General features: G+C 41.4%; 1 protein-coding gene across 1 annotated transcript in view; it reads left to right on the top strand.

The window, feature by feature from the left end:
* The window catches only part of MRPS5 (mitochondrial ribosomal protein S5), an 81592-nt gene that overhangs the window by 38367 nt on the left and 19997 nt on the right, over positions 1 to 23228 (top strand). Inside the window, exons 5-6 of the mRNA XM_065401248.1 lie at positions 2646 to 2680; positions 21465 to 21555. Coding sequence (XP_065257320.1) covers positions 2646 to 2680; positions 21465 to 21555 — 126 coding nt within the window. The remainder of the gene's footprint in view (positions 1 to 2645; positions 2681 to 21464; positions 21556 to 23228) is intronic.

The following is a 23228-nucleotide window of genomic DNA, read 5'->3' as shown; positions in this document are numbered from 1 at the left end:
TTGGTTGCAAGCTTTATTCTTCAGGAAGCTGCAACTCAGGATTGCAAACCAGCAGGCACCCCTGAGTCGCCATGACTTCACTTTCTGGGAGAATGTTAAGAAGTTCAAAGACAAGTTACCCGAGGAGTGTAGATAAGAGTTTGCAGCGATGAGTGAGGAGGGTAAACTGGTCGCCAGAACTGCCCTCCAAAACAGTTTTGGATGATAGTTTGGATATGAGAAGGCATTTATGGTTGCAGTCAACTGGGTTTTCCCTAGAGGTCCAACACACGATCCAAGACCTCCCTTTTGAAGGCCCCTGTCTGTTTTCAGAGAAAATGGATGACAGGATTCATAGCCTCAGAGATTCCAGGGTGACCGACACTCAAATCCCTTGGAATCTATACTCCAGTGACGGGGGGGCGGGGAAGCAATTTCTTCCACAGCAGCCATTCAGACACCAGAGTTTTGCTCCCTGATCCCAAAATCCACCAAGAAAAATGGAAAGGGATTATAGGAGGTGCCCCCCATGGCCCTCTTCAGCATCAGTGGGCTCATACCATCCACCCACCCCCTTCCAAACAGGCATTTTGATGGGATACTCAAGGACAGTGAGTGTACCAGCCACCTTAGTTCCATCTGCTCCCCATCGTTTATTTACCAATCGCTTATCTCATTTCCTAAGTGGTGGGGCCACATAACATCAGATTGGTAGGTCTCAAACACGGTGGAATGGGGGCATGCCATCCAGTTCATTTCTATCCCGCCCCCTTTCCCCATCCCTCTTCAGGGACCACTGTCACGAGATTGCCCTTCAACAGGGGTCCACTCTTTTCTTCAGACAGGGACCATAGAGGAAGTTCCATTTTCCCTCAGGGGAAAAGGCTTCTATTCCCACTACTTCCTGATCACCAAAGCAAAAGGGGGTCTCAGGCCTAGTTTAGATCTGAACAAATTCCTGAAGAAAATAAAATTCTTCAAGCGCTGGTCCCTATGTGAATTCCAAACGTGGGATACGCGTGCGCCCAGATCCAGAGATTTTAACAAGCAGCGTCCATTAGCCCAACACCCATGCATGGGGTGCACGCACACCTACAGTGGAATGGACATATATCCAGCACATCTTGAAGAACAACAGTTACGGGAAGGTAGGTAACCGCTTTTCCCCATCTCTACAAAGGAGATAATTCTACTTCCTTCTTCCATTCTGTCTTGGCTATTTTGATTTATAAGATCTTTGTGGCAGGGACCATCTCTTAGTTACACAATGGATCCTGGTTTTGGTTGGAGCCTCAAGGCATTAGTGTAAAACAAATTATTGTTTTGGAGAGAGATCTGTTGTTAATTATAGAAGTTAAAGTTATAATAACTTACAAGTTTGCCATTTGATCTGGCATTTTCCAAGCTTAGTCTGAGCCCAGATGTTTCTGGGGAAGGGGTGAAGGAAAAGGTAAGTGGTTTGAACCAGGTCTGTTTAACTATTGAGTTGTTACAAGTATGGTGGGGTGGGGAACATGTTTGTTCCATTTAAGTAAATGTCACAATTTTTTTTTCCACAACTCTCTAATTTTAAATTTTCAAACTAATTAAAGACTAGAACTTTCCATGTTTTTACAAAAAAGTGTAATGCTGACATTTGAAGTTGAAATACATCGCAGTATTGTAGTTAGTTATCACCATCGTTCCAATGCACCAGCAACTTCAGTCAAAACTAATTCTGTACTGATGTCTTGTGCAACTATAGAGCTTCCGTTCTCTGCAGGAGGAAGCGGCTCTCCTCAGTGTAGAAATATGTGCTGAGTGCCCCAAATAATTCGAATGAGATAAGTTATTAGTACGTTTATAACACCTCTGTTCCATTTATACTGTAACTCCATGAAGTCTAGACTCACTATGCGTCCCCCCCCGTCTGCTCTGTAAGATACCCCAGTGTGTGCTTTGCTTCTGACATCGTACTACACAACCTTGCTGACAAGGCAAGTTCCATGTTACTTTTAACAATAGTGCATGGTTCCAAAACTTGATATTTTATCCTACCCAATGGGAAATAAAATAAGAATATTAAGAAACTTACAGAATTATGTTGTATTGTAAGCAAACAGCAAAACCTCCCAGGATTGATCTTGTCTTGATAGGCTTGTTTCAGTGAGGTGGCATGGCAAATGTGTTATCAGCATGATGCATGCTGGGCTTCCCAAAGGGCAGAGGCCAGGAATCCACAACAAACCTGAACTTTGTGTACCCTGAAATGGAAAACTAAAGGTGCATCTGATGAAGTGGGTTCTAGCTCATGAAAGCTTATGCCCAAATAAATGTGTTAGTCTCTAAGGTGCCACAAGGACTCCTTGTTGTTATTACTCTATAAATGTGCCAAATGCCCGTCTTATTTTGCATTTAGGGAGCATACATTTCTAAATGAATTTGATCATTTAAAAATATCTTTGCAGTTCACTGTAAAGAAAACAAGCCGTGGACTTTAGTTTCGTGTATATAAATTGCAAGCCATGCCCAGAGTCTACATGCTGCAGGGATTAGAAATTAATTTGTATAAGAAGCTTTGTCCCTTTGTAATATTATATCACCTGTCATCACAGGTTGCCCTAGTGCTGTATTGATAATTAGGAGCAAATAAATGAAGTACATATTTGTTTCTTTTCTCCCAACAGAAACTTACGAAGACTTTGACTCCAGGGTAATTGAGGTAAGTGTTGCAAAAATCTTCAAGGACTTATATTTTTAAATATAAAATAATTACGTTTAAATCCTACACTTTAATTATTGGCCTCTGATCAATCAGCTTTATTGTGATGGAAGGTAGACTGACTGAGGAAAATATGAAACAGTGTTCTATTTCAGATGCACAATAAAATCTGCCGTTCTTTTAACTGATGTTTGATCTTCTGTGCTATACAGATAGTATCTAATTCAGAGGCAGCTTTGTATGACATTGAAAAGACAAATGTTTGAAGATAAAGCTTGTGCATAGTTCTTCCTTAAGCTAAAGCAGGTTGGTTGAAGAGACTTCCTCATGTCCCCTGTTCTCTCCTACTACAAAACAAAGCTCCATATAGCAAATACCAGCGGTTCTCAAATTGTGGCTCAGGACCCCAAAGTATTTTAATGGCGTCGCCGGGGCCTGCATTAGACTTACTGGGACCCAGGGCTGAAGCTGAAGCCCGATCTCCACCCCCACCTGGGGCGGCAGGGCTTGGGCTCCCTCCCTCATCCCCCACCCTCCCAGATCATGTAGTAACTTTGTCGTCAGAAGTGGGTTGTGATGCAGTGAAGTTTGAGAACCCCTGGCAAATACTATAGCTCCATTTGTGAAGAAGCAGAAGCAAAAAGACAAGTCAGTTATAAGAGATGTGCATGGTCGGTCCCCTCCCTCTTTTTAAAACCAGAAAAGCCAGGAAGTTTTGTTGTTGTTTTTTAATCTCCCAAATGCCTTACCTGATGTGCCTCAGACCTTCTAGGGAAAACTCTAACCTGGCATAAACTCAAGCATGTGAAATTTCAGGTTGATTTAAGGTGGTGTTGGTAACCACAATCCTAAGGCTGATAACGGAAGGTTAGCCTTCAACCTTAATAATAGAGATGCTCTTTTGTCAGCATATATTCTCTAATTGGATAAAATTTTAGTACCTTTTAAATTGTTGAGGAAAAGATGTTAACGCCTAACTATATTTACTTCCACTGGTCTTTTTATGTCCTCTTGATAAGCAAGCTACAACACTGTCTGTAGTTGCCACTATCTAGTTCAGTCTTGACACCGTAGATTCCCTCAGACCTACCTCTCAGTCTTTAGTCATGGTGAAATATTTTGGAATTATTCTGAATCTTCTTCAACTTCATGATTGGTTGCTTTTTTCTATATCTTTGGAATTTTTTTAAGAGCAGTTACATTAAAATATATGGAGATATACCTATCTCCTAGAACTGGAAGGGACCTTGAAAGGTCATTGAGTCCAGCCCGCTGCCAGGACCAAGTACTGATTTTGCCCCAGATCCCTAAGTGGCGCCCTCAAGGATTGAGCTCACAACCCTGGGTTTAGCAGGCCAATGCTCAAACCACTGAGCTATCCCTCCCCCCATCATGGTGAATGTTAGCGTGGCACCCGAGTTCAGATTACTGTATAAAAATAAAGTGATCCAAAAGCCTGTGTGAGCAAAAACTCATGTATAATCCTTACTGAGTTCATGCCACAGCATTTTAACACTGGTGAGGAAGATAGACTGTATTACTGTTCTTGTTTCTAATGTTGGGGATCAGGGAACTACAGAAAGTGTAAAACACTTATTGAGCCTTCTGCACTACATCATATTCTATAGAGCAATGATTCTCGCATCTGAAATGTTGTGTGTGGATGGAGAACGTTACAGATGAGGAAAATTACATGTGCTATCTGCAATTATGACCTATATCCAAGAATTCAGCTTGAAGGGCCTTAAAAGCTATTTTCAATATGGTTCTCAAAAATAAGTTGCATGAAATATGTACATTTGTTAGATTGTTTCTTTTCTTTTCTTTTATTTGTGTGTGTATTTCTATGGAAAATATTGTTGGTTGTTGTAAGGCTTAATTAGTTCACATTTGCAAAATTCTTTGTAATCCTTGTGTACAAAGTGAGGAGGTAGTGAGAAGTGGTATTGGTTATTAAACCCAGATTGCTATCGAAATATTCTCTTAACTGATGGCAAAACTTTAGGCTAAGGGTTATCCATCCAAGTTCCTCACCAGCCATGGTTTTAGGGAGCTGGTAGGAGAAAATGATTTTAAACTATTTAAAACTTAATTTCAATTTGAAAACAAAATATTACAAAAATGGAGACTTTGAGGTGGGGAGGTATAAAGTTTTTATTGCACAGGTCTGGAATGACCTCGTTATTTATCAATGGTGAAGTTATTAATGAATTATGCAATTCATCCAAAAGTAGTGGACGTTAACACTTAACACCACACAACACCATGCCATCACATATCATGTCTATGCCCCCCATTTGTCTTATATTAGTCTCTCTCTGTTCCATTTGAAATGCTTTAGTTGCTATGGAAACAATGACATTGCATAGGCAGTATTTAGTGATATCCTTAGATACAGAACAAAGTCGATGTCTGTGACTCATTTGCCACCAGTTCACATGCAATATTGTGTCCTTCAGAATGGATAGCAACTGTTTGAATGCCAAAAATGTTTTGCCCTCTATTAGCATGCTCCCCCTTTCTCCCCTGACTGCAGTGAGGCTGAGGCTGGGGCAGTGGCTTGGATCTCCATCAGAGCTCAGTAGTTCTTGGACAGCTATGCCCTTAGTGTCTCAGACCCCTTGAGAGGGCCTGAGCCACCTGCCTCTGAAATTCGTCCTCTTTAAGGTGTCTCAAGTTGGGCACCCAAAAACTCGGCTCACAGAATCACTCGTTGCTTGTGACAATCACAGCCCATTTTTATTCCTTTAAAAATAGTCCTGCTTCTCCTTCATGGGTAAGTGAGGAGGGAAGGTCAATTATGTGCTGATTGTGGCAGCTTACTGTAGACCAGTGAACCTGCCATTGGGGCCACATGAAATGGCAGGTTCTAGCAGCTTTTCAAAGCAGTAAACCATGCCAGTGACCCTTTTATGGGGCTGCACAGTGGGACCAGACAGCTCGGAAGAGAATTCTTCAGAGGGAGTTTCCAGCAGGAAATTGGGAGAGGAAAAGGTACTCCAAAGGCATAAACCATCATAATGGCCTCTGAAATCTTGTATTTTAAAATGCTGCATAATTTCAAGAGCATAATCTTTTCACTGCCACTTTAAAACAAACTTTCATGTGTTATTTTAAAAACAGGTAAAAGTGCTTCTTAACAAAGTTGCTTCAATTCCAAGCTAACTGATGTTTACACATCAATTATAAACACCTCAGAACAGAGGTGCATAATGAAAATTGACAGACTCTGAAGTACAATGGAGCTGACTGGCCTGTAACAGGATTTGTGCACATGCATAAATCTTTGATTTTTAATTGCAAGTAAGTTCTCTTCACCTCATTAGAATTCTATATGTGATTACAAATTTCACACAGTGTGTTTTTTTGGAAGAATTTAATCTAATGACCTGATCCAAAATATAAATATAATATGCAGCTTTTTAAGACGCACCCACCATTGGGCAGCTGCAGACTCTGGCACTGTGGAACGCCCTATAGAAAGCCTTCTTTCTGTCCTACAGCTGGGACTGGCACACATACTTAGAGGAAAACGAATCCATAGAACAATTCCTTGCCTGCCAGAAGGCCTGTACTCCAGTTCCCCAATGCACCCAGCTCCTGGAGCACCTGCAGTAGGTATAGTGCAGATCTCCAATGTGGACCCCAATGGGAAGACAGATCAGATCAATGTAATTGTCAAATTTACCTGGGAAGGAAGAGCAGAGTCTTTAGTACCATCCCCTCTCCATAAAATAGTAATCCGCTGCTGCTGACGGGTTCCCTATAACTGAGTGCTTCCTTCCCCCACGTGAATAGCTTTCCCCCGTTTGGACCAGGGCTGGAGGGACACTCATTCCCAGGACTGAGTGTGATTTCCGTATAGGGTGAAGGGGTCTCAGCAGAGTCTCTGATACTGCTGTTGAAAAGCAGGTGGCCTCAGGCAGCTGCAGAAGGCTGTGCAGAGCTAGCAGTGAGGAAGGTTCTTGGCGCTGGATGGGCCCTGCAGAATGTGACTAGCATAGCTTTGGCATATAAATAATATGAATAATATAGTGATAAGTACCAAGAATGTATCTAATATTTTATGATAGCATGTCATTCTGGAAAGCTGGCTACAGGCTGCAGCTAAGGGTTCTCTTGATGCATCTTCCAGCGATAGTCCTGAACACACTGCGGTGGGATGGTGCTTGTCGGTGACTTCTGGCCAGTAAACTACATATGAATTTCTGCAGCTGAGATATTTTCTAACTACAGAGTTGTGCATCGGCCTCTTAGACTATAGGCCCAATGAAAAGCTTGTGTCTCTCCCAGAGCTATCATAATTTTTATTACAAGAACATTCCCACTCGATAAGTATCCAGCAGTTTCATTATTAAATTCAGTAGATTTCTAAATCCATTTCTAATCATGATCTGAGTGCTGGGGGATAAGCTTAGGACATTACACACCCCTTAATCCACAGCAGTTCTCTTTGAAGACTTTGGGAGATTTGCACAAAGATCAAGTGTGGAATATGGCTCTTATACCTGGGTTCTAGTCCAGGCTGTGCCACTGGCTTGCTTCGGCAAGTCACGTACCTGCTCTGTGCCTCAGTTTTCCCATCTGTAAATGATGATGATTCTGATCTTCTTTGTATAGCACTTTGAGATCTATAAGACCTGGGAAGAAGGAGTATTCTGATTATAGAGTAACTAAACTTTCACTTATTTAAGTGTCTTGTCACATTCAGGGGTAAACAAGGCTTGCTTTTAGGACCATCACTGTGTTTCTGCCCTTTGTTTCTCTTCCCTTCCTCCTCCCTGTCTGTCTTCTTCTCTCAACACTTTCCCCCAAGCAGCAGCTCCCGCTTCCCTCCTGCACTCTTCCCTTATTCTATATGCTAATATGATCAGCAGTGAAATAGTTAAATGTCCACAGTAGCCTTTACAATTAATATCCCAGGGAGATGAACAGGTTAACGGAGTGCCTCACACAGTTTGTTGCTTCAGGGTGTTTGCTGAGTCTGATGACAACACCGCATTGGTGTAAACTCCATTCACACTGAGAAGTCATCTTCACAACCATTAGGACCAAAACACTATTAATATTTTTTAAATAAAAGCTGAGATTCAGCAGACTCTGTACCTGTCATGGGACCACCCCAGTAAATCAAATGAGTGTTTACACTGGTGCATAAGTTATTTCCTATGAGCACCATTGTTTTAATAGAATCGTAGAAACAGAGGGCTAGAAGGGCCCTTGAGAGGTCATCGTCCAGTCCAGCCCCCGCGCTCAGGCAGTATACGATCTCTGACCGGTGTCTAACCTGTTCCTAAAAATGGTAGTACAATAAACAGTTTTGCAGTATCAGAAGCTGATTGCCCACTGTAATGCCTTTTTTGTTTTTCTCTTAACACTGTCTTTAAAGAAAAAGGCAGGTGACCCAATGCCAGGTTAACCTTCCTAGGAAGTGCATGCATTTCACAACATACAGCTATTTAGGATAACACATTGATTCAGCTGCATCCACTATCAAGAAAAAAGTTCGTATGGGTAGTAAATGTGCAAGCCTGTACATGTTAACCCATGTAATGCAGAAAAGAAGCGTAAATGGTTAGTGTGGAGTTTGAACATATAAGTCAGCCCCACAGTCATGTAGATAGTAGACCTCCGTGCAGAATGCTTTCTTTGGGAGCTTCCACCATATGTCCTGAAATGCTATACACTGGCAGATAGGACGCTGTTCTCTTCTTTTCATGTCTCTTCTGTGCACTTTTCAATGCTGTCTTTATGCCTGGAGCCATATTCGCTTCCCGATTCTCGGGCCACCTCTCTTCGTTCACGCAAGTCTCTCTAAAACCAAACAGCAGCTTCAGCAGGCTGACAAGCGAGTTTATAAATAAACCCAATACGTTGGATGATGCAGCCTTCAGACTGTTCATCTATTGGAAAAGCTCTTAGGGGAATTTACCTATAGAAGTCAGCTGGGAGAGAAGGCAAATATTGGCCACCAAACACCTGTCAGTTAGGAAGGGAAGGAGGACACCCTCCCCCAATCCGACACACCCTCAAAAGGTACATAGTGTGTTGGGTGGAGGACCCAAGTGAGACTTGCTCCTGACCCTGTCCCTTTTGCCAGCTCTTCAGGGCTTACCACAGCACCAGCCCTGCAATAATCCTCATGCTTCCTGCACAGTTTAGGGGTAAGAGACAGGATGCATGAATTATATGGCCCCATTACGGTCTCATTTAAATGAGGAATAGCTACTGTAAGATAGGTCAGTGGCTCTCAATGTTTCCAGACTTCTGTACCCCTTTCAGGAGGCTGATTTGTCTTGTGTACCCCCAAGTTCACCTCATTTAAAAATTACTTGCTTACAAAATCAGACATAAAAATACAAGTGTCACACCACACTGTTACTGAAAAATGGCTTGCTTTCTCATTTTTACCATATAATTATAAAATAAATCAATTGGAATATAAATATTGTACTTACCTTTCAGTGTATAGTATATAGAGCAGTATAAACAAGTCATTGTTTGTATGAAATTTCAGTTTGTACTGACTTTCCTAGTTCTTCTTATGTAGCCTGTTGTAAAACAAGATAAATGTCTAGATGAGTTGATGTACCACATGGAAGACCTGTGCGTATCCCATGGGGTACGCGTACCCCTGGTTGAGAACCATCGAGACAGGGAATACAAAATGTCTTTTAACAACAATACTTTCACATAGACTTCTAAAAGTTACTTGTATTTTATCTAGTGGTTTAAAAAAACAACGTGGAAGCAGAAGTTCAAATACTTGTTGTTGTACCAGGGATATCATCTGTGGATGCAAGAGGCAATTTTCTGTCTGATTATTTTTAGCTGTCTCTTGCCTCCCTGTCTTGTCCATTTGTGTCACCTCTTCTAAATCTGTAGCCAATTGCCTCTTGGTTGAAATGGTACTGGCACTTCTTGTGATATATTTTTCCATACAGAAATGTTGAATTCAGAACCCATATTCATCAGCATTTGAAAACTAAAGAGAGGAAGATTTGAGGTGAAAATAGGAAGCTCTCTTTTTGACTCCATTGAAATACATTGGGTGGACAGAGTGGGGGAAACTTATATTTTTTGCTAATATTGAAATAGCATTTTAGAACCACCTTGGCAACTAACAAAAATGTCTTGTGTGATTGAAAGGGGGAGGGGATGGCACACTGGAAATTACATCTGAGTTAACACACTGACAGAACATTGTTCATTAATCTGAAAATGATGTACAATTATAACAGTCCCATTTAAAATGTTATTTCAAGCAACTTTACAGCCTGCTTTAGCTCTCTACAAAGAAAGGGACAAAAGCACTTCCCCAGACTGTGTACACTGGTTCACCAACCCCTTCTTCACCCAAATGTGCAGTTAACTGAAGCTGGTATGACAGCTGTACTCCTGAGCAGCCATCCGATGGTCCCTGTCCTCCTCTGATAAATTGGTCACTGCTCTTTGGACTTAATTTTCTCCTCCTGCCTTTGCTGAGAGGATCATCCAATGGGAAAGTGACTGGCTGTCTGTATTATTGCCATCAGCTACCCCGGCTATTAGACTGTTCATCTGTTCTTGTGTGAGGTCTCCTGGGGGACCTGGGCGCTGCATTTTCAGACATGCTTAGAATCCACAGTTCTCTTTGACTTCAGTTGGAGTTATAAATGTTCTGCACATCTGAAAAGCCAGCCCAAGTTGTCTCAAGTTGGACATCCAAAATCAGAGCCCACTTTTGAAAATGTGGGTGACTGTTCTGTAGTCACACAGGAAGTATGTGGCAGAGTATGGGAATAGAACCTAAGAATCCTGACTTGATATTGTCTCCTTGTTTACTTGTATTCCCTGCTCTGTCCATCTGTCTTTCTTCTAGTTAAATTGTAATTGTATTTTGCATCGGTCTTTAATAAGGCTAATGAAGGGCTTAGGAATAGAGGCAGCAGGACAGAGGGGAATAAAGGAGGGGGGATTGACATTACCGTATCAGAGGTGGAAGCCAAACTTGAACAGCTAAACGGGACTAAATCGGGCGGACTGGATGATCTTCATCCTAGAATATTGAAGGAACTGGCGCAAGAAATTGCAAGCCCCTTAGCAATAATTTTTAATGAATCTGTAAACTCGGGGGTGGTACCGTTGGACTGGAAAATAGCTAATGTGGTTCCTATTTTCAAGAAAGGGAAAAAAAGTGACCCGGGTAACTACAGGCCTGTTAGTTTAACATCTGTAGTATGCAAGGTCTTGGAAAAAATTTTGAAGGAGAAAGTAGTTAAGGACCTTGAGGTGAATGGCAATTGGGACAAATTACAACATGGGTTTATGAAAGGCAGATTGTGCCAAACCAACCTGATCTCCTTCTTTCAGAAAGTAACAGACTTTCTAGATAAAGGAAATGCGGTGGATCTAATATACCTCGATTTTAGTAAAGCATTTGATACGGTACCGCATGAGGAATTATTAGTTAAATTGGAAAAGATGGGGATCGATATGAAAATCCAGAGGTGGATAAAGAACTGGTTAAAGGGGAGACTGCAGCGGGTAATACTGAAAGGTGAACTGTCAGGTTGGAGGGAGGTCACCAGTGGGGTTCCTCAAGGTTCGGTTTTGGGTCCGATTTTATTTAATGTATTTATTACTGACCTCGGAACCGAATGTAGGAGTGGGCTGATAAAGTTTGCGGATGACACAAAGTTGGGAGGTATTGCCAATTCGGAGAAGGATCGGGATATCCTGCAGGGAGACTTGGATGACCTGGTAAATTGGAGTAATAGTAATAGGATGAAATTTAATAGTGAGAAGTGTAAGGTGATGCATTTAGGGATGACTAACAAGAATTTTAGTTATAAGCTGGGGACGCATCGGTTGGAAGTAACGGAGGAGGAGAAGGACCTCGGAGTCCTGGTTGACCGCAGGATGACTATGAGTCGGCAATGTGACGTGGCCGTGAAAAAAGCTAATGCGGTCTTGGGATGCATTAGGCGAGGTATTTCTAGTAGGGACAAGGAGGTGCTGCTTCCGTTATACAAGGCACTGGTGAGACCTCATTTGGAGTACTGTGTGCAGTTCTGGTCTCCTATGTTTAAAAAGGACGAACTCAAACTGGAACGGGTACAGAGAAGGGCCACTAGGATGATCCGAGGAATGGAAAACCTTTCATATGAAAGGAGACTCGAGGAGCTCGGTTTGTTTAGCCTAACCAAAAGAAGGCTGAGGGGGGGATATGATTGCTCTCTTTAAATATATCAGAGGGATAAATACCAGGGAGGGAGAGGAATTATTTCAGCTCAGTACTAATGTGGACACGAGAACAAATGGATATAAACTGGCTGTGGGGAAGTTTAGGCTTGAAATTAGACGAAGGTTTCTAACTGTCAGAGGGGTGAAATTTTGGAACAGCCTTCCGAGGGAAACAGTGGGAGCAATAGACCTCTCTGGCTTCAAGCTTAGGCTAGATAAGTTTATGGAAGGAATGGTTTGATGGGATAACGTGATTTTAGACAATTGGGCAATAACGTGCCATCGCTGGTAAAATGAGGGTCCAGCTGGAGAATCTTGCCTGTATGCTCGGGATTCTACTGATCGCCATATTTGGGGTCGGGAAGGAATTTTCCTCCAGGGTAGATTGGCAGAGGCCCTGGAGGTTTTTCGCCTTCCTCCGCAGCATGGGGCAGGGGTCGCAAGCTGGAGGATTCTCTGCGACTTGAAGTCTTTAAATCACGATCTGGAGACTTCAACAGCTGAGTTAAGGGAAAGTGGGTGGGTCAGCTTTTGTGGCCTGCATCATGCGGGAGGTCAGACTAGATGACCATAATGGTCCCTTCTGACCTTAAAGTCTATGAGTCTATGAGTAAGCTCTTAGGGGGCAGGGACTATTGTTTTGTTCCGTTTGTTCAGCACCTAGCGTGGTGTGGTCCTGGTCCGTGACCAGGGCTCGTAGGCACTATAGTAATAAACCACTAGACCGCGCTTCTTCCTTCTCTGTTTCAAAGGAGGAAATTTAAAAATCAATAACTCCAGAGTTGGAAACATTTTAGAATTGATTTTCACCTGATGTGAGCTTCAGTAGCTGTGTTCCCAACTCTAGACAGGGAGCTCTATCATGGATGCATTGACAAACTCTTTACTGCTGGGTGGTGAAATAACACTAGAATTGTTCCATTCCTCTTCCTTCACTAAGAAAAAAATAAGCCTATGTATGTATAAAAGTTCGAAAATGTTTAGTCTCCACAGATTGCCAGATAGCCTATATGACTTACATGAAATATCTTGATTGATTAAAGTGTTGTGATGTTTTGTCGGGTTACACAAAATAGTTTTTTGCTTTATTTAGATAGATGATGTGTGTCCAAAGAGTGTTGCTTCACTGAGTTTTAATTCACATAGCCCTTGTGAAGTTTTGCTGAATTGCTGTTTTCTGAAGATATTTCATCTTTGCTGTTGTGAGTAAACTAACTGAGGATTCATCGTAGAGTGTGGTATAATCAATAAATCATATGCCAGATGTAGTCATTCTGCACGTTAAGTCATATTTTACACCACTCGGTGCAGATTTTAGACTTGTTTTTCTGGGTTATAGTTGCTAGAAGTTAAGTTCCATCTGTTTTCCCCCAAAGGAAGGGGGATGAGCAGAAGTTCCCTTTGACTTAACACTTCCATGTCATCTATTCCTTTGTGAAGGCAATTCTTTCTCCTACATGGTTGCCTGAAATAAGCGGACTTCATTCCTAAGAATAAATTTACATGACACGTTGGGGGGGAGGGATATCTCAGTGGTTTGAGCATTGGCCTGCTAAACCTAGGGTTGTGAGTTCAATCCTTGAGGGGGCCACTTAGGGATCTGGGGCAAGATCAGTACTTGATCCTGCTAGTGAAGGCAGGGGGCTGGACTCGATGACCTTTCAAGGTCCCTTCCAGTTCTAGGAGATGGGATATCTCCATTAATTTATTTTATTTATTTTATGGTAGTTGATTAGGATTGCCTCCGAGAGCACTAATGCTTTGAGAGAAAATAATATGAATGTGTGGTCTAAAAGGCTTTAGCTAGTAAATGAAGATGAGTCTCAACGCTAGCAGTATCTCACTTTCTGTGACTCTGTTCACCTGTGTGTGATTGCACAACCCTTACGTAAGAGGAGCTCAGGCACTGGGGCTCTCCACGGTGGTGACATGCTGTCTCGCTCCTCAGCTTTCCGTGCCCGTAGCCCCACTCTTTTATACTTTAGCAGAAAGTAATGAAACAGTGAACAACATATCCTCACTCTGCTGAGCCCTAATTTCCCTGCAGGTAAACCAGGATCCCTTAGACAGGTCGAAACCCCACTAAGAGGAGCCACCCTGACAGGCTGGTTTAAAAAAAACCAAAACAATACCTGGTAGGAAATGTCCTTTCTGTCCCCAGAGTTGAGCAGTTACCCAAGCAGCCAAAATGAAGAGGGCACAAGGAAGCATCCTCCCCTTTGTGCTCGCACAGCTGAACCCTTTACTGACTTCTGTATGGCATGGAAGCACCTGCTACCAAGTCAGGAACACTTTTCCCAGCATTGCTGGGGAGGGGGAGAGGCATCATCTCACTTTCCTCGCTGGTCCGTCACCGCCCAGGTGGAGCTCCTCTGTAGCAACGAAATAGACCACGCCTTCTCATATGGCTCTTCAGTTCATGAATATCCTGGGGATCGGCAAAGCACAAAATTCTTAAAAACCATGAGATACATTTTTCTTAAAACTGTGGGTGGAAGTTTGTGGATTTCTAAGTTTATTTTCTAACAAGTGTGTCAAAATAGAATTTATTTTAATTTAGTCACACCTCGGTTGCAGTATATAGTTAAAACTAAAATATTCTAACAGCACCCGAGAGTTCTTTGCTTTTGTTTAGCTTCATGGTGTACTGTTGCAAGTGGCTTTTGCTCTTACAGTTCCATGTTTCAGTTGATTGCCAGTTTGGATACTACAGAGAAGGTTTTAGGTAATGTTGGGGCCTTCCGTGTATGTTATGTTAGATGGGTTTTTTTGTTTGTTTGTTTGTTTTTGTTTTTTACAGTCAAGGTATAGCTATTAGATTAAATTATAAAACTAGCCATTGCACCATACAGTACTATAGCAGTTAAAGTCTGTTTATATCTGCTTCATTTGAACATGAAAAAATGTTTTTAGGAGCAGCAGGAGGCTGTGTGGTTTTAATAGAGTATTCTGAATTTCAGCTGATAACAGTAAGAATGGTGGGTCGTTTAAGAGATCTGTCATCAGCAGCAAAGATTGTTGGTATCCAAGGCCAGCTATAAGCTGAAGTAGATAATTGAGTCCCATCATTTATATGGTAAGGAGCCTGGGTTTTGAAATAAACAAGACTTGTTAGTATTCATACTTTAAATAGATGGCATACCTAGTGCTTCATTTGTATGCATTTTCTGTTTTTGTCATTCGTATTATCCTGTGCTGCTGCTGTCAGGGTGAAAGGACGGGGTGAAAGCTAAACCGCAAGGCTGTTTAATTTTATCCTGCATTTGCCATGCTTTTGTCAGCAGTTCTCTGGAAGTTAAATATACTGCTTTGCGAGAACCTTTTTATGAACAAAGATGCAGCCTTACCAATGTTTTGTGAACAACAACAACAAAATGTTACCCTACTGTGAACACTGGCTGTGTTTAGCTACTGAAAGAGAGTAGTAATATTTGGAGGTAGTGCCATTTAGCAAAAGAAAAAGCTGGCTTAACTTTTCCCTAAATGTGAATTAAGATACAAACGTGCTGAGGTTTCCAGTGAGCCGGCTCAGAGATCGTCACAAAGAAATCTTGGCCTACTCTGAGTATTAAAGGGTAGGACTGGGTGTTGTTTCAAGATGTGATTTCTAGTCCTGGCCCTCCTGTGTGATTTTGAGCTAGTGACTTAAACTCCCTCCCTGTACCTCACTTTCCCCATCTGCCAATAATACTTCCAGTTTCACAGAGATGTTGTCAGGCTCACTTCGTTGTTTGCTGAATGCTTTGAGATCCTAGACTGGCAGGTTCAAAAAAAGCCAAAAGTGACAGTGGTGCTTATTACTTAAATTTTGAGCTAATGAGGATTAATAGCTACAGTTATGTTTGACAGAGATTACATGTGCTATTGTTACACCTGTAAATGCAAGAGCTCTTTTCTTTTGTCATCTGTAATAAAATTAACTCATTTTCTTTCCTCACAACATGGGGCCTTCAGTGAACCATGTGGCCACTTAGTAAATGCAATGCATAACAGTGTTTTGCAGTACTGCAGTGCCTTGCAGTTTAGCAGGGTCAGAATTAGAAAGCGAGACCTAGTATGCATGAAATAAATCAGGGTGACGTCAAAGCTTGTAAGGTGAAGTCAGAGTTCTTTTGACTCTTGCACACAGGCAAAGGGAAGCTTTAGAAGGAGCCAGAGTGTAGTAATAAACAAATGCCCTTTATCAAGGGCAGACCGGTTGTTTTGCTTGACACTGAAGCTGCCTCTGCCATTTGTAGAAACTCTCTGCCTTCTGGTCATTTACTCTTGTTTTCAGATTTTTGAGTTTTCGTTGCTTCTCTTCGATCATTGTCAGTTCAGTTGAGGAATTTTGTATAGGTCTGGCCACCTTTTAGCTGGGTCCTAGATCAATAATGCAACCCCTCCGAAATGTTGGATTCTTTCTAAAAGGGTGGATTCTATCTAAAAGGGTGTCATAAGGAGGAGGGAGAAAACTTGTTCACCTTAGCCTCTAAGGATAGAACAAGAAGCAATGGGCTTAAACTGCAGCAAGGGAGGTCTAGGTTGGACATTAGGAAAAAGTTCCTAACTGTCAGGGTGGTTAAACACTGGAATAAATTGCCTAGGGAGGTTGTGGAATCTCCATCTCTGGAGATATTTAAGAGTAGGTTAGATAAATGTCTATCAGGGATGGTCTAGACAGTATTTGGTCCTGCCATGCGGGCAGGGGACTGGACTCGATGACCTCTCGAGGTCCCTTCCAGTCCTAGAATCTATGAATCTTTCTACACATGTAATAGCCTTTTCAGTGAGACACAAATCTGAAGGTTTCAGCAAAGCACAATGCTGTTTCTTTTCTAACCACTGGCGTATGTTTCAGTGGGTTAGTTACAGGGAGGTATGCGTTTGAATAAGCAGTTTGGTACACAGAATATACCTAATGTTATACAGGAAAATAAAGTACACAGGAAGCAACACAAGGATATTAACAATAACACACTCGAAGCAAGAAGCCAACCCGGTATATGGTAGAAAGCAAACATGCAAATGTTACAGTCTGTATATGGAGTTTGGTGTGACATAAGTTAGGGCTTGTCTACATTAGTTTGCACTAGCAAGGGTGTAAATTCTAGTGCATGCTAGCGTGTTGCACACAAACTGGCCAGTGTGGACCCTGTTGGCACACACTAAAAGTTCCCAATTTCCCACACTTTCACTATCAACGGTTCAGTTCCACTGGTGGAAGCAACAGTGGCCAAACACCGGTATTTTAACCAGCATGTCCCCTGCTCAGCATCACTGGCAGCATGTCAACACCAGTGGAGCTTCACTGGTGGTAGTACAGCAGTGGGAAATTTGAAGAAAACTGCCACATGAGACCCTTATGCATAATTCCTGTAGTTTTTTGGACTAGCTTGAAACACAAAGCTGAGTAGTCTGTGGATGCAACATGAAAATACAGTCAATGTCAGCATGCTTTAATCCAGTATTTCTCAACCTTTTTGATGCTAGGGACTGGCTTGCTGCCTTCCTAAACTGTGTCAGGGAGACCTCCGGGACCGGCGCCAGTCCACAGACTGCTTGTTGAGCAACACTGCTCTAATCTGCATAACATTGCTAACAAAACCTGCATCCTGCATTGTTCTAATCATTCATGTCTGCATCTTCTAAGTAGAAATATATTTTTGTTATGCTATTAAAGATTGTTACTGTGATGTAAGTTAGTGTTTAAAGGTCATTGTTTCAATTAACCATGAGCCACCTAGCAATAATTAGCATGTGTTTAAAATGCATGTTTTCGGTTTTTAAATAATCTCTCTGGTAGACTAGGTGGGGTTTTTAACTAATTTTATTACTGCTCCTCCCACAACAGGATTTTTTTCTTGCAAAAATGAAACTTCTTATTAACTATTTCATTATTAATGCATAGAATCACAGATTTTAACTTTTTCGTAAGTCACTGAATGTTAAGGTTTTCTAGACAATGCTTTTACAAATGGCACAATGAAAGAAAAATATTGCAAAAGTGAAATGTGGCATGAAATTGCAGTGTCTGCGATGTTTGACATTTTTGACTGAAAAATTATAAGGTACACATGAAATTTCTTGAGTAATAATTCACTTCAGATGAGATGTTGGCTCAAACTTGCTTTTCAAATATCATAGCTTTGGCATTGTCTTCAGAATAAATGGAAAGTCGTCTTTTCTCTGGATAATGTTGACAATGGCCGTCAGATACAATGAAAAGCATTTCCTATGTTTTTCTTTTTAAACCACCTTTGAGAACAGCACCCGAAATGTTACCAATAAGAGAATGAGAGGTCACAGCCATAAACTAAGCTTTTTCAGATAGTTTGGGGGTTAGAATTTGGTCTGTCTGTAAAGTAGGGTTTTTCTGATGCCAATTGCAATTTTTATTTTTATAAACAAATCTTCCTACCTTCATCATTCAGCCTCCCAGCCTATAAATCATTGGCTTGGGATGTTTGATATATTGCGAGTGGAACATTAAGCTATGAAGTAATTTACAGTTTGGTAGCCTGGAATGTGGTTCTGACTTACAGATCCTCCTATGAAAATAAACAAAAACAATTTCTGATATTACTTCTATGGATATGCCTTCATTGCAGCGGTAACCCAGATGATCAACACTTGGGTTATCCCAGCTCAGGTGTGAGCGCGCCACACTCGAGTTACTGGGTCCAGTCTGGTGCTGCACTGACTTATGTGGGCACATCATATAGTTCTTAGTGCTAGAGTGAGCTGAGACCCTCTGATTCTTTCCAAGCGAATTGTGGGAGAGTTTGTCTGTCCTGGGCACACACGGGGAATTGTAGGAAGGCATTGGAGGACTGTCCGCATTCAAGTAGCTTAGCCTGCATCCTCACTGCAAAGTGCATGGGTTACCTGAGTGAAAGCAGCACTTGGGCTTTAGCCTATATTACCAGTCAGGCCAACTAGCCTGAGTTGAAAACACCACCACACTTGGGTCAGAAGTTTATTCTATGGATGGGTCTAGGGGCAAGACCCAAATAAGAGCACGAGTTACTTCTGCAGCTTCTCTTTAGGCTATAGCATCCCGATTTGTACTGCCATTATTCCTCCTTTGAAACTGTTGCTATTCCTTCCTTTTTATAAATAAATATTTTATGTGGTTTGGTTTGGTTTTTCAAAGAGGTGCTCTGTTATTTTCATTTCTCCAGAGAAAGCTGAATTTAAATGTGTTAGCACTGAATAATGAATGAAGTGAGGAGAATCAATTCAAGATACATACACTGTGACTAAGGTTGACAATATATCAGTGTACAGGTTTTAAAGGTTAGCATTAAAACTGGGTTGAATCAAGGTCTAATAATTGGGTAATTGTGACTTGATTTCAGTCGCTTTTTTGAGCTGTGCTGTTTATAAAAGTGACAAGCTGTTAATTCTGTATTAATTAATTCCATTGTCTTATAATGATGTGCTTTCAGCTGCATAGTCTAATTCCTAAGTAGGGTGGGGAATACTGTGGACTGTGTTCCAGAAAAGGGATGTGTTCTTTGATTTAATAAGGCAAAGGGAGAAAGATAGATAGAATCTAAGCACACTGATGTTCTAACAGTCATGGCTGTCTGTTCACATTACCAAGCTTGAAAGGCCTTTACAGAGTTTGAAGAGAGATGTGATAGCTCTGATTCTGATGGGTGACCGAACACATTTTCCTTCAGAGCTGCTCAGAAACAGCTGACAAGTACAGTTTTCGAAATTGTTCTTCTTAAGGAGCCCATTCCATGTGTTGTGATTGCCACCTCCTGGATAAGGGAGAAAAACAAGGTCTTCATAGATGCTTGTAATCCCAGCTTTTTGAGCCGATGCATATCCCCCTGTGCGTGTGCACGCACATGTTAAGAATGTGGTGTAAGCACACACACAATTGCATGCAGAGCAAACGTATATTTTAGCTACAGCGTGAAGAGCAGCTTTCATAGTCGGAATCATAGCATTTAAGGGAACACCAAATCACCTCCAGTATGTCACAAGTCTCCAACACCATCCAGCACCCACTCACTAAACCCAACAACCAAAATTAGACAGAAGTATTACAGCCCACAGGAGACTAGGCTATTATGTGACACACAGGGAGAGAGAGAGAGTAGGAGGGGCTGAGGTGCACCTTTCATTCTACTTCAGCTTGTTTTCTGTTGTTCCACATTATTACAGGGTTTCTTTCCTATATCAAATTGCCTGCATGGTGTCTGTATTTCTGTCTTTCTGTCTTTCTTTCAAGGGTCTTTGCTGATCAGGCCATTCCTGCCAAATATAAGTCAAGGGAAAAACTACTAACTTGTAACAAGCTGTTAGTAAAGCTTAGCGTATGTAAAGATGATGCATCTCTAGAATGTGTGCATCTTGAATTTAACATAATTACTGTAATGAAAACCAAGGGGTTTTCAGAGGGTCTCACTCTTGGGCTGTTCCCTTTGAAGCCAATGGGAGTTTTCCTTTGTATGTCAGGGGGAACAGAATGAGGCCAACGCAGGGTGCTTTTTGAAAATCCTCCCCCAAATGTGGTGCTATGAGACTGACTTCTTGAGACACTAATACAATTATTAAAAGGATTGTGCTTCTTGAAATATGCTTGTATTAACTGTAATTCAGCTGTTGGTGCTATATTGTAAAGGAATCATATTGGTGTTTCCAGAAAGTGTACCCTCGTACAGGGTATCTCTTCCCCCCCCTTTTTTCAAAAGGACAAGGAAAGCCTATCCTGGGAAATGAATGGCAAAAAAAACTCTCTCTCCATGCAATATGGTAATATTGAGGTACTAAATCAGGAAATACCAGTAGGTGATTTAAAAAAACCTCAAGTAGCAAAGGGTGGGAGAAAGGAACTATTACCCCATTTTACAGATGGGAACTTGGGCGCAGACGTGAAGTAATTGCAAGAGGGAGTCCGGCAGAGCCAGGAAGTGGGTTCCATTGCAGTACTGTGGATTTTTGTGTCCAATTCTTCCGAAATCAGTGATATTTTCACTGTACTTGGAAGTATGTGTAGAGTTTGTATTAGTATCTTTACCCCTGGAAATCAGATTAGCTGCCACTGCCTCAGTAAGTAATTTGGGATCCCAGTCTTCAAATGGTATAAAGCAATAACCTGCCTTGAGCAGTTTCTATGAGAGAGCTTCTAACGTGTCAGTTTGAGGTGGGAAGCAAGACGTTAATGTCTTTTTACATTTTCATTAATTTTCTTTCTTTGCTGTGATATTTCTTAAACAGGATGCTTGAAATTAAGTGTGAAGCTGATCGTAATACAGGATGTTCATTTATTATGTAACTAAACAGTACAGAGGCGATCACAGAAAATGTTCCTTTTGCTTTAGTGAAGCCACACTGTAATGCTTATTTTATGTTGTTGTGCACTAGTTAATACAGTAACAGAATTTTTAGCAGACTTAAATCTTTAAAGTCAGTTCCCATTCCATATAATATTCATTCACAAAAATGTAGTATGTGTCTGAGGTCTTCTCTTACAAATCTGTCTTTTTAGTAAAGTGACTAATTTTTTTTTTTTAAGAAGACAAAGTGCCTCATAGCAAACTGCTTTGGTTTTTTCCGTCAGGTGAAACATGTATTTAATATGACAGCAAAGGAAGGCAGAAGAAGATCAGTTAGTGCCCTAGTGGTTGTTGGAAATGGAAATGGGGCTGCAGGTAGGTGTAATTATAATGTATTTGAAAGGTGCCAAGTGAATGATGCTGGGGTAGGGCTGTGGGAAGCATGTTGTTCAAAGGGATGTTTTATTAATCTGATTGTTTTTAAACAACAAATTCATTTTGGGGGTGGAATATTAACATACATATCAATATACCAAGAGAAAGAACAGTAGAATCAAGGTTTACAATGGAAATGTACAATCAGTGATGATTCTGAAAAAAATGCCCATCAAGGACACTTCTATTTTCTTTTACACAAAACAAAGTAATATACTAATAAGATTAGAGTATAATAGTCAGTTATAACAGCCACACTTATTTAATTCCTGAGTGACAAAGGCAATATCACTGGCAGATCAAAATGGAGTATGTGATTTCCTTTTCATGCTGTTCCTTTTTGCTTTGGGGCATCACATTATTTATGATTAAAAAGAACCTCCAAAGCTTTATGACGTTGAGTGGTTTGGAGTGTTCATTAGAACAATTAAAGTCATTAAGAAAGGGGGACCAAACTTATGGCAATTTCCATGTTCTGAAAATAGGTTTTACCTTCTCTAGTACATGCCACACTTGCTGTAACCAGTGTATGACAGGGTGGTAGGACTGATTCCTGTACCCTTACGAGTTTTTTCCCAGTTAGGCAACTGGATAGAAGGTTATTTCTTTTTGTTTTTCTCACCCTGTACCTCAGTATAATCTGTCCAAAGTATTATTTCTTCCAGCTGAAATTTAATGCCTGATTTACTTTATTATAGGATAAGTCTACATTTACTTTATTGTAGGATAAGTCTGTAACATTTTCTATGCTACCTTCTTGCTCACACTAAACTTTGTTACTTTATAGAAATTTACTCTTTTTTAAAAAAAAAAAAATCCAGTTTCTGATGGAGTTCTCTTTAAATAGTACATCCAGGAATGTTAATGAAAAATAAAATACTTTGATGAAACCCTGAATCATAGAATAGCAGGGTTGGAAGGGACCTCAGGAGGTCATCTAGTCCAACCCCCTGCTCAAAGCAGGACCAATTCCCAACTAAATCATCCCAACCAGGGCTTTGTCAAGCCGGGCCTTAAAAACCTCTAAGGATGGAGATTCCACCACCACCCTCGGTAACCCATTCCAGTGCTTCACCACCTTCCCAGGGAAATATTTTTCCTAATATCCAACCTAGACCTCCCCCACTGCAACTTGAGACCATTGCTCCTTGTTCTGTCATTTGCCACCACTGAGAACAGCCGAGCTCCATCCTCTTTGGAACCCCCTTTCAGGTAGTTGAAAGTAGCTATCAAATCCCCCCTCATTCTTCTCTTCTGGAGACTAATCAATCCCAGTTCCCTCAGCCTCTCCTCATAAGTCATGTGCTCCAGACCCCTAATCATTTTTGTTGCCCTCCGCTGGACTCTTTCCAATATTTCCACATCCTTCTTGTAGTGTGGGGCCCAAAACTGGACACAGTACTCCAGATGAGGCCTCACCAATGTCGCATAAAGGGGAACGATCACGTCCCTCGATCTGCTGGCAATGCCCCTACTTATACAGCCCAAAATGCCATTAGCCTTCTTGGCAACAAGAGCACACTGTTGACTCATATCCAGCTTCTCGTCCACTGTGACCCCTAGGTCCTTTTCTGCAGAACTGCTACCTAGCCATTCGGTCCCTAGTCTGTAGC

Source organism: Emys orbicularis, chromosome 3 (assembly GCF_028017835.1).
Source record: "Emys orbicularis isolate rEmyOrb1 chromosome 3, rEmyOrb1.hap1, whole genome shotgun sequence".
Taxonomy (NCBI): Eukaryota; Metazoa; Chordata; order Testudines; family Emydidae; genus Emys; species Emys orbicularis.
The sequence above is the reverse complement of the archived record's forward strand: the minus strand, read 5'-3'. Positions and strand labels throughout refer to the sequence as shown.